The following is a 12,393-nucleotide window of genomic DNA, read 5'->3' on the forward strand; positions in this document are numbered from 1 at the left end:
CTGCAAATACTTATTTGCTCACAACTCCTTTCCCTGTTGATCCATCTCCGCCTTGTCCTAGCGGCCTTCCCCCCATCGCCTAGATAAGCCCCAGACAAAGGGAGCTGAAATACCTGGCCTGAAGTTCTCCACAGACTCGGTGTTGAAGGTGGGTAGCTCTGGGATAGCGCTGCTGGATGCTGAGGGTGCAATGCCAGGCCCCAGGTCTGCGCTGTACATGAGATCAGCAGCGATGCCAGGCAGGTCTGGTAGGTAGGACGGCACATCTATCTCAGGCACCTGACCCAGATCTGGTACGTAGAAGTAATTTTCAGCTACCTGGAAGACGGAAATACATGGGCGTCTGGAGACTGTTTTCTCTTAGAAAAGCCAGTAACTGAGGGAAGGGATGCAGCCTGCAGACAGTGGCATGTGGGCTGCAGTCAGCTCTCCTGGTGGCTCTCACTAAGGGGCCATCACCAGGTTTCAGAGCCCTGAACATCTGCTCGGCTATTTTTAGCTCTGCAGCCCAAACCCCACAAGCCCAAGTCCTCTGAGACTCAGAGCCACGGGTTTTTCTTTGCACTGTAGATGTGCTCTTCCTGGCAGATCCTCAGCACACTACATAGGTGTTTCATCAACTCAGTCTGCACTCTGTGATAACAGCATCCCTGGTGTTACTCCAGTGTCGAATGTGTGTGCTAAAAGCAACCTGCAGAGGGGCAAAAAGTGGGTTTGTGCCCTTTCTTGCTCCATTCTGGAGGGGTGTCTGCATGTGTGTGTTGGTGTGTGTGTTCCTTCAAAGAGTTATTTCCATCCAAAATTCTGGTCCTGTTCAGGCTAGAAGATGATGGACAACTGACAAGCTGATGAAACAATGGCATTGCAAGGTCTAACGATGAAGCTGAGTTGTTCAGCAGGGAAAAGGTTTTCTTTAGACGTGTTGTTAGTTTATTTTGATTCCACTCAAACTCCAGTGACGAACAGGCATTTTAGAGAAGGGAAGTTTGAGTTGCAGATTTAACACTGCCATCTCTTCAATTATGGCCTCCAGAGCTCACAATAAACCCCCAAGAAACCTTCCAAAGCTGCCAGGGAAGACTGGACTTTACATTCCTTTTTCTTCGATGGGAAAAACCCAAGCAGGAAAGAGTTAACAAGCTTCCAGGTCTCCTCCAAGCCTCAAAAAGGGCACAACACAATTCTTACTATTTCCTTGGCAGGTTCCCTTTACTCTGCATGCCAGAAGAGAGAGAGATTCAAAAACCAGCCTGTCTGCAGAGGGATGCAGACTTGCTACCCTCTCAGTGGCAGAAGAGACCCCTCTCCCTTCCTTGCCTCTTTCCCCTTCCATTGACTGACACCGGGAGACAAGGGCAGCTCAGCACCACCATCAAAGGGCACTGTCAGCTGGCGTGGGCTGCTCTCCGTGGCTGGACTTTTCTCCACACTTGGGCTGAGCGCAGCCCTGCTCAAGGGATTGCTCCACACGAGAGGGGATAAAGAACTCAGCTAGATTAGTCTGAGGGCATTATCTGAAATCCCTGACAACATACCAGTGCTGTGATCACCCGCCTCCAGCTAACAGGCTGCTCCTTCCATCAGCCCTGTCTCCTGCTGTGCCACGGGCACTTCATATTAAAGAGATAACAGTCCTGTCAGGCTTTCCCAATGGGTTAAACGCAAGGTATTTGAATGACCAATAATTTTTTAAGAGCCTAGCGCTCCTTTGGTAGTTCCCAAGCATCGCACTGCAGCCACTTTCCACCTGAGGGTGAGGGAAACTGCTCCTCCTAACACCTTCCCCTCGGGACCAGAAAGAGGGACTCAGAATAGTTCGGGCTTTTCTCCAGCTCAAATAAAACTGCCATTTCAACACATGCCTGCCACAAACCCCTTCTGCAGCTCAGGCTCTGAGCAGGCCAGTGCAGGAGGGAGAGATGTGATACTGGAGGGAGCCAGCCCTGCACCAGAGGAGGCCACATCAGCGCTATCACTACCCAACCCGCCAAATCTCCATAGAGCCTGGAGAAACACAACCCTCAGACATAGGTGGTGAGTTATATGGGCCCGTGGTGCCTGTGTTCCACCAATATTCAGGAACGTGGGCCCAACTCCATCAGTGTTTGGGCTTATATTTTCAGAGCCATCTCACTCATAGGATGGACCTGGTCAACCACCTTGGGCCCCACACTTTGGGGAGCCCTGCACTTCTGAGAGATGCGGGGTCCAGTGTGGCCTGGGGGACAACCAGGGGGCCTGGCGCTAACAGCAGTGACTGACCTGGCCCTAGTCCGCCCCGCTCTGCTCTGCCTCTTCCCACCCCTGCTCTGCCCCCGCCCCCACTTCACCCGCTCCCCCAAACCCCCGTCCTGCCTCTTCCTGGCCCTGCTCCGCACCCACCCCACCTCTTCCCATCCCTGCTCTGTCCCCTCCCCAGCCCCATTAAAGCCTTTCCCGCAAGCCCACACCCCACTTCTTTCCAGCTTCTGTCCCCTCCCCCAGGCGACGCCAGGAGCTGGCAAGGCAGTGTTGGGTGGGGACCAGGTCACTCACTGCTGCCGGCGCCAGGCCCTCCGCTAACCCCCAAGGCCACCCTGGACTCCACATCCCTCTGAATCACAGGGCCTCCCAAACGTAAAGCCTGGGGCAGTTTCCCTGGCCCATCCGATGGATGAGATGGCTCCATTTGGACCTATTCTAGGCGTCACCAAAATTATACAAACCTGGCACCCATGCCTTCCAGTGTAGAAGTCTCATTGCACCCACCAAGTCCAGCAAGGACCATACACACAGACCCTCATGAGGTTACTAAGGCAGGTGAAATGCCCCACTGCCCATCCCCAAGATCTTCCCTCTGGGCCATTCCCCCCGTCAACTCCTGCACCTACAAAAACCAGCTCTCCTCTAGTAGATGAGCACGGTGCTGTCTGCAGCATGGCGTCCCTTCGCTCAGCAAGTACAGCCCCACCTGCTGCTGCATCTCACCTGCCGATCCAGCTGCCCCCTTTTGGTGATGGAGAGGGGTGCATCAAAGAGCTTCTCCTCAGTCTCTGTTCCCAGAGTCACATGGGTCTTGGTCACCGCTCCCGCCAGAGGATCCAGGAAGACATACTTCTTGTACCTGGGGATGGAGAAATCCTCAGTGGTTCTAGCTCGGGGAACAGCCAGAGGGTGGGACCAGGTGTTAAGGGGTGACGAAACAGCTTCCTGATGTCCCAGATCTAATCCCAGTTCCAGTCAATACTACCTCCACTCAGCTACATCGCCCACAGGTTTGTCCCCTCTCTTCTTCACTGCCACAGCCAGGAGCTGGGATTTCCCCAGCCTGACCTCGCACCCTGCAGGCTAGTGCAGGGTGAATCTGAACACCTGTCACTACCATCTGGATTCCACCAAGCTTCTCTCCCCTTGCACACCACACACCATGTTACGGGGACAGCAGTTACACTACTGTCTAGAGCAGGGCATGCCTAGCATGCCAGTCTCTGCTGGACACACTGTGAGAAGGAGGAAGAAAGCCAGGAAAGAGAACATCAAGAGCCCCAAGAGCAGAGAGGGAAGTACTGTCCAAAGCAGATGAAAGATCAAGAACGATACGCACCACGGGGGCGTCCTTAGATTTGACCAGGAGAAGACCTCCTTGGCAAGCACTGTTCCACTCAAGGAGAACAGGAGAAACAAGGACTGTAAGGGACTGATTCAGTCAGGGAGGAAGTTGAAGTAGTGGGAATGAAGTGACCATTCAAATTTAGGCAAAGAGGTGGAGGGAGATGTGGCAATATCTGGATAAGCAAATGAGACAGAGGGAAGGACAGAGAAAATATTCAGGTGCTGGACAAGTAATGATGGGGGAGAGGAGAGGTGTCCAGAGGCACATGCTGGGTCAGACGTTGACAGTAACAAACAGCTCTGACTCAGAGTGGAGTGAGGAAGAAAGGATGTTGGCTGGAGGCTGCTATTCAGGGGAATCAACCCACCAGCCCCCCAGTGCGAGAGCATCTCCCCAGATTAGGTGGCAGGCCAGGGTGAGGAGGCAACAGATCAGAGGCCAGGTGATGGCAGCAGAGCTGCTTGGTGCTACTCCAACACTCACAGGTTCTCGGTAGTGTTGAACAGCAGCAGGGAGCTAAGGGAGCTGATGTTCCTGGGGAGGCTGCCAAGACCTTCTTCTGCATCATCCTCCTGATGAACTTTTGTGCTCACACACACTGGGAAGTACTTAAGTTTCTCCTGCAATGAAATAAACAGGTGGCAATACAGTGGGAATGTGTGGCACCTCTGGTGGCCGCCTCCATTATCCACATGCTATCGCTGCTGCTCCACCTAACCACCCCGCTACGTTACCCTTGTTCACACCAAGCAGGACACCGGCTCCGTGTCCAACAACAGACATGGTCATGTTTCAGAAGAGAAGCCACAGCAGTGCATTTAAGATGTTGTACACAAATCACTTGGACCTGAATTTCTGTGGCAAGCACCTCTTATGGACTGAGCCCCACGGCCCTTCCATTAACCTACCCTATCCTGTGCAATGCCTCCTGCTGAGAGGGGCTGGGATTGGAGTGATTGTGCATGTCCACACAGCCAGTGCTCCTACATCAGTATCTACAGCTCCTCCCTCTGGGACTGACCTGTCAATTCTGCCACCTTCAGCTCTCCTCCTACTGAGATACCCCCACTCCGGGTGCGGGGAGAGAAAGGCAAGCATGCCAGCACCAACTAAGAGGGCAGGCAGGAGAGGGTGAGCGGAGGGAAGAGTGTGAGAGCCAGATGGATTTACAAAGCCCAGGAGATTTGCAGGACTTTTCAACTCCAGTGAACCAAAATCTCCTCTCTCTCAGCTCTACAGCTTCATACATAATGTATAGAACTCCCTTTAGAAAGGGAGTTATTTCATCTGAACGACTTCACTTTTAAAGAACATGGGAACTGCCATCTCAGATCAGACCAATGCCTGATGCTGTGGGGAAGATGTACAACCTCCATAATGTACTTAGGTGTACTGTACTATACATAGACTCCGGATTTAAGATCAGATGGGACTACAAGAACATCTGTTCTGACCTCCTGTATATCACATACCGTACCACGGGGAGGGCCCAGTCGCTGACCAGCTTAAGAGGCCACAGGTCTACTGGACTGAGCACAGGACTTAGAACAAGGAACTTGTGTTCCTCATCTGCCTCTGGCTTGGCCAGTTCACTTAACCCCTGTCAGTTTCTCCTAACCGTAAAATAGGCACAGCCCTTGTCTCACAGGGATGAAGTGATGAACCCTCAAACCAGAAGTGATTTGTACAATCAAGTCAATTAGCCAGATTCATATTTTCACTGTTCACATATTTAAAGTGACCACAGCCATGCAGCATGGGCCATTAGCAGCAAATAAAAAAAAGCCTGATGTAAATTGTTCTTCAGTGACTGTACAAGTGGAGATTCAACAGAGATTCAGAAATAAAGTTCCATTTGGTCATTAATATTCATTTCCTAATGTTTAATTTTTAAGCATCATGGAATCCTGACGTCTTCGGTAGAACTGCTCACACACTAAGCTCTCAAGCAATGTATTTTTTAAAACTTTCCTTTTGTAAATTTCAATTAGCACTGGAAGAGTGGGTGTCGCTTATTGGGTGGAGTGAGAAATCAACCATTACTCACATTTACTTATTAAAAAGTCTAATCCTTCTAAGGCATTTATAAAAAGTACAAAGCATGACTATTCCCCTGAAGTATGAGGCTTTATATAGTCCTTGTAAATTTTGTGCTACTTAAAGTAACTGCAAATGACACTTTTATACAAAGATCTAATCTTGTTCTGAAATTTATAATATCTACCTTAGTAATACCACGCAACTGCAATTTCCACAGGTGAAACCACATCATAATTTTTTTTCTTGTAACTGTTTTAAAAGGACTAATCCTGCAATATGTTCAGCATACTCAGCTCACTGAAATCAGTGGGATTCTAGGGCACTAAACATTTAGCAGAACAGGCAGCTCTGGACCTGGCAGGATCAGGGCCCTAAATTTGCTGTCTTTCAATTTACTCTCTTTCTAAATAGCCAAAAGTTCAAATACATTAACCTATAACAGGACTTCATCTCTCACCCTCCAGTTACCAGGTTTCATTAATACTATGGTGACCAAATGTCCCGTTTTCATCATAGAATCAGAGAAGATTAGGGTTGGACGAGACCTTAGGAGGTCTTCTAGTCCAACCCCCTGCTCAAAGCAGGACAAATCTCCAACTAAATCATCCCAGCCAGGGCTTTGCCAAGCTGGGCCTTAAAAACTTCTAAGGATGGAGATTCCACCACCTCCCTAGGTAACCCATTCCAGTGCTTCACCACCCTCCCAGGGAAAAGACAGTCCTGTTTTTTGGGGACTTTTTCTTATGTAGGTGCCTATTACCCTCCACCCTCTGTCCCGTTTTTTCACAGTTGCTATCTGGTCAACCTATTAATACCTTCTCCTGTTAGGGGCTTTAGGGAGTCTAAGTAAGTTACATAAAAAACATACAGTAAAAGAATATTATTTCGGTTACAAATTCAAGCACTTGAAAGTCAGGAAATGCCATAGTCATGGTTATCTGTGCAACCTTGATTGGCCTCCCCATGTGCTCATGGTGTGCACTGGATGGGGCAGGGTCCATGTGCTCATGTAATTAATGACTATAGCATGCACAGGCACTAGTGGGCCACATTAAACTGGTGCAGGCAACGGTAGTTCTGGCATTTCCGCTGCACACTTGTTAAATCTTCAAACCGGCACCTTCCTGCCTTCTCCCATGCTGCCCCTCGTGTATTGTAGGTAGCCCCCATAAACATCTGCAAAGCTACCTCACTGTCCACCTTCAAATCCCGCCTCAAAACTCTCCTTTGCACACCAGCAGCCTGACCATCACATTTTTTTGTAGGCATCACAGCAAAAACGAATGGAAGTTCTGCCTCATTGAGTCCTTGTACTCCCTCATGAGTCAGTATCCATCTTTTGTCTACTGTCAGCTCCCTGGGGACCAGCCTTTCTTTGTGTTCTGTGTCTGTGCAGCACCTAGCACAATGGGCTCCTGGTCCATGACTGGAGCTCCTGGGTGGTCTCAGTACCACAAATAATAAATAAGTTTAGTGATGGTGACGGCAGCAAAAGCCCCCCGGGGCTTTCCTGCAATACAGCAGATATGAAGCCCTTCGGTTCCTCAGCCCAGCCAGGGAAGGCCCCGCCAGCTACTCTCAGCATGTAACGCACAGCAGTGAGCCTCGTCACATGTGACAATGGGCAAGGAGGCTGCCGCTGAAAGCCTGGAATAACTGAGGAGGGTATAAATACCAATATGAGACTTTCCTTTGTCATGTCTCATTATTGCGAGAGCCTCAGTCTCTCTCCCCAGCTGCAAGCCGGATCCCTGGAGCCAACTCAGCACTCTGACTATACTGAGCATTACACAACGTGCCAGCTGCCACTTGGCCCAGACCTCTCCTGTCATTAATAAACCAAAAGCCACCTGGCAACACAGCACTAGGCCTCTCTGCGCACCCCCCATCCAGCTCTCCAGGGAGCTTCACCAGGAGGCAGTTAGACAAGGCCAGGGATGGGACTAGCTGGCAAAGTCAGGCCCTGAGATGAGTGAGTGGGCAGAAGCCAGCAATGCAGAAGGGTCAAGAGTTACAAAGGAGGGTGCAAGGGCTGGGAGCTGGAGGTAGCCCAGTGCAGGGGAAGAGGGCCAAGTGAGGCACTACCGGAGCGTAACGTTGCATGCACACGTACCGTGGGGGTTGGTCCTGGAAAGTAAAGGAAGAAATCAGAAAGATGCAATGTAGGAAAGCGGGTGCAGAGAGGCAGCACAGAGCAGGGAAAAGGAAGGCACTGCAGACGACTGTGAGGTGGCGGTGGAAAGAGAGAGGGCAGACAGATGGAGCCACCATGGAAGCTGACATAGATGTACAGCATACATGGTAATGAATGATTGGGATTAGGTGGCTAGGATGTCATTCCCAGACCAGAGAGACACTGCCCTTCCCTGACAAAGTGCCGATGGCACATGGAGACATAGACTGGCAGCTGCCTTTTTGGCTCTGGAAGCGAGGGAGGGAGAAAGTCTTGCATGTCCCTTACTGAGATACAGCTCCTCAGCAGGCTCTGACCTCCAGTCAGCAGGATTCAAAGCAGTCTCTGCCCAGGGGCCATCAGCAGGTTTCACACAACTGCTACCCTGAAGCCACAACAAGGGAAACACAAGCCCAGGTTGTGTGAGCTATCAGCTGCCTGCCCAGCCAGCAGCTCCACTTCCCTGGGAAGTTCTGAGGACTGGCTGAAATATTCATGCTGCTTTGCAGGAAGAGGCTTCAACTCCTTTTAAGCTCAGGAAAGTTTACAGCACTGAGTTATTCAGGGACAGCTTTATTTTTGGGCTGAGACACACCAGGAAGAGAAGGAAGAGGAAAATACTTCTAAGGGGAGGAGGAGAGAGAGGCAGGTCATTCGTCTGGTTTTAAACCAGACAGTCCTGCTTTTCTGAGATTTGTTTCCCATCCGGTATTGAGACAAGAGCAGTTATGTCCGGACACCCTGACGAAGAGAGCACCACTGCACCCCACCAGCATGACGTTGTGTGCTCGGGAGGTCAGGCTGGCAGGGGTGGTGTACTCTTCAAACTGGTGCCTCCTGGGTGGTGAAGTCACTCAGAGGGGTGGGGTCACGCTGGCAGGGGTTCCTGAAAGTACTGGGGAGTCTGGTATTATGGGAATGTGGGAGCGGCCACCCTAGGAAGGGAGTTGCTGGGCTAATCCCTACCCTGCAGGGATCAGCACCAGATAAAATTCCCAGCATCCTGCGTTAGCCATCTCCTCAGAGAGCAGCACAGAGTTATTCTTCCTCTCCTCAGGGTGTTCGAGCTCTGACAGCTTCAGAACCACCAGGCAGCAATTCCCTCTAAGCCACCTCCTTGGCTATCCCACAGGCCCCCACTCACAGGCTGCCCTCCCCTCACCACCACAGAATCATTAGTGCTGAGGGGAATGTCATGGAGATCTTGGGTCATTCGCCAATAGCTACATATTTAAGCTTAGCCTTTAATAGCACCACTGGTTACAGACATTGCCTGCTCCCATAACACAAGTAGTGATGACAGAGGCCTCAGCTGACAGATACTCCCATTGTGCTAGGTGCTGTACTAACAGCATGGCAAAGTCTCTGCCAAGAGGAGCTTACAGTCTAATAGACAAGCATGGGAGGGGAAGAGACTTACCCAGTGTCACCCAACAGGTCAGTGGCAGAACTAGAAATAAAACCTAGGTCTCGACTCCCAGCCCAGTGCCGTAATCACTAGACCATGCTGCCTCCTTAGAAGAATAGATCTCTTCCCCTCTTTCTCCTCCATACAGACTCACATATACGACACTTCCCTCTTCTCCTTCACATAATTACTGTGTAATAAAGAACTATGATCTGACAAACTGTTCCTGAAAGCTCCCCTGATCCTCCCAAACCATCAGCCCATGCAGGTCTCAACCACCCTGGCACTCCCCTGCCCTGCGTCACGCAACAAAACACTCTAAGGAGAGTTGGCAGCTGCTGTCAATGCCACTGCAGGAAACAATCAGGTTGCTCAAACCAAATAAGAAAATGGAAATGCAGGTGGCAAGGTGAGTAGCTCTGGCCTGCGCTAAGAGTGCCAGAGACTGGAGAGGGGACCCAATAGCGTCCCACGCAGAGCACACTCAGCCAGTAACCACCACTGAGGGGCCAGGAAAGTCTTCCACTGGCACAATCCTCACAAGTTCCGCAAGCTTTGGAACATGCTCCCCCGTGTCTTGTCAAGTCAGGTGGAAAACAGACCAGAACCTTTTCCTATGCCCATCCCCAAATTTCTCCCATATACCCATATGCCTTCAGCCCCTAGTAACATAGTCCCCTCCAGCCCTCATCCCCCTCCAACTGCATACCCATTCACCCAGGGGGTCTCCCCCCTCGACTCCCTTACCTGCAAGGATTTCTCATCCAGCGGTCTGTGTTTGCTCTGAATCTTGTGCCTCGGCCATTTCTGTGTGGCTGGATCCTCTGCACCAGCGAAAATGGAGCTGTACTCCTGCAGCCGCTCTGGGGCAGGGTACTTGGCACTGGAAAACACCTGCCAGGAGAGGAAGAAACTAAAAATCCTATTGGCAGAGCATCCCAGCACCCCAGAAACAATCAACACAATGGGGCTAGGAGATGGGCAATAGGACAGGGATTTTCCACACAGTTCTGTCTGGATCTGAAGATTGGCAGGGGTTGAATGTGAGATGCTACAATAGCAGCTCCCAACTGGATGAACAAGGTGTAAGGGGTTAAAGATGGTGAAGACACAATTCTTACTAACAAGAATGTGTCCTGGGTTCCTCAGCAAAATGGGATTTTGAGAAAGCCAGGGGAGTGGAGGGGGTGACCTTTTCTTGAGAGACTCCTTCCTATTCAAGGCCAGAAATATGTGGGTCTGAGAGAAGAGACATACCATGTGAAGGAGCGGTCATGTCAGGGGGGGAGTTCATACCGTAGCTCTCATCCAGTGGGCAGATCTGCCAAGATAGAGGGACTCTGACTGGAGAACCCACGCGTGTCAGATTGCCTGTACTGCTAGTGAATTCACATCCAGAGACTAGAAAGTGAGTGGGACGAGACCCAGAGGACAGCTGTGCAGCCTACAAAGGCGGCTGTGAAAAGCACCCACTACCTTAATCGCCTTCTTGCTGCCCTTTATCTTCTCAATCTTAGCCTGAGCCAGTGAGACTCTCTCGCCGATTGCTTGCAGCTGCATCCGGCTGGCCTCCACCCGCTGGGAGATTCTGAGGGGTAAACACATTTCCCTAGGGTAAGAATCCAGGATCCAGAGACACTTCTGCAAAAGCAAGTGCCCCCACATGCTCAGGCTGGAGGGGGAAGGACATGGTTCTAGGCAGACTGCACTTTGCGGCAGGGTAAGTTTAGTGAGATTTAAGTCCTCCATTTTTCTGAAAACAGGTATAGCCAGGGCAGCGTTCCCCTCACTGCTGACTGACCCAAATGGAAAAAGGCCGGGCGAAGCAGGAACAACCAGCCTGGTGAATCCTGGCCCTCTGCTGAGACTGCTATCAAGAGGTCCAATTGGTATCAACTGCCAAGTGGTTTTTTATTATTAAAATCCTTTAATAAAAGGGAAGGCAGCATGGCATAGTCGCTAAAGCACTGGACTAGGACTCCAGAGACCTGGGCTCTAGTTCCAGCTCTGCCACTTGCCTACGGGGTGACCTTGGAGAAATCACCACCCCACTCTGTGTCTCAGTCTCCTCATCTATAAAATGGGGATAATGATACCAACCTCCTTTGGGGTATCAGTACCATTACCTAGCTCTTACAGTGCTTTTCATTAGGTGCTTTCAAAAGCATTACAAAGGAGATCAGTCTCAAAGTGCTTTAAGTTCTATGGATGAAAAGCACCAAATGAGAGCTAGGCACTATTTATTATTAAGCACCAGTGTGCTCGGCACTGTACAATACACAAGTGATACAGTTCCTGTCCCAGAGATCTTACAATATGACATGGTCACCTGACCACTAGGAACAGGACTGAGATCATCAACTTATTTTGGACTGGCAATTCCTATGACTGCTGACCAGAATAAATATGCAAACTAGATACCATTAATTTAGGCTTGAATAGAAACTGAGAGTGGCTGGACCATTACACTAATGTTCAGTATCCTCACACCTTCTTGTCAATTGTCTGAAATGGGCCATCTTGATTATCACTAAAACGGTTTTTTTTCTCCTGGTCATAATAGCTCATCTTAATTAATTAGCCTCCTAGAGTTGGTAGGGTAACTTCCACCTTTTCATGTTCTCTGAATGTATATATTTCTCCTCACTATATGTTCCATTCTATGCATTTGATGAAGTGGGCTGTAGCCCACGAAAGCTTATGCTCAAATAAATTTGTTAGTCTCTAAGGTGCCACAAGTACCCCTGTTCTTTTTATGACTATGTAGTGGTTTTATGGTACAAGCCCAGTGGTCAGATTCATTCCCTTCCCACCACTCACCCTTCCTTTCCACTGAGTGGTTCCAGTTAATTTATACGCTCATGGCTTCTCTGAGTAGTTCAAGTCGCTCCTTTAAGTGTGCATTACAAAGCATTTGTCTTCACTGAATTTCGTCTGTCACAGCGTTACCCAATTGCCTAACTTTGCTACGTCCTTCAGAAGCTCTTCACAATCTCTCTAGTCTTTATTATCTTCAACATTTGTATCACCAGCAAATTTTGCTACTCACTGTACTCTTTCAGATCCTTAATAAGAGTATTGATTAACACTGTTCCTAGTACAGCTCCTGGGGGCACCTCACTATTAACCTCCTTTGATGCTGAAAATTGACCGTTTATTTCTGCTTTGCTTTCTTCTCTC

General features: G+C 49.9%; 1 protein-coding gene across 3 annotated transcripts in view; it reads right to left on the reverse strand.

Annotated features, from left to right (window-relative positions):
• The window catches only part of WASHC1 (WASH complex subunit 1), an 84,389-nt gene that overhangs the window by 11,199 nt on the left and 60,797 nt on the right, over positions 1 to 12,393 (reverse strand). For all 3 annotated transcript variants that reach the window (XM_050918783.1, XM_050918776.1, XM_050918792.1), the window contains 5 exons: positions 10,690 to 10,801; positions 9,961 to 10,107; positions 4,076 to 4,212; positions 2,968 to 3,103; positions 114 to 318 (listed from right to left, as the gene is read on the reverse strand). In XM_050918783.1, coding sequence (XP_050774740.1) covers positions 114 to 318; positions 2,968 to 3,103; positions 4,076 to 4,212; positions 9,961 to 10,107; positions 10,690 to 10,801 — 737 coding nt within the window. The remainder of the gene's footprint in view (positions 1 to 113; positions 319 to 2,967; positions 3,104 to 4,075; positions 4,213 to 9,960; positions 10,108 to 10,689; positions 10,802 to 12,393) is intronic.

The sequence above is a fragment of the Gopherus flavomarginatus genome, chromosome 1 (assembly GCF_025201925.1).
Source record: "Gopherus flavomarginatus isolate rGopFla2 chromosome 1, rGopFla2.mat.asm, whole genome shotgun sequence".
Taxonomy (NCBI): domain Eukaryota; kingdom Metazoa; phylum Chordata; order Testudines; family Testudinidae; genus Gopherus; species Gopherus flavomarginatus.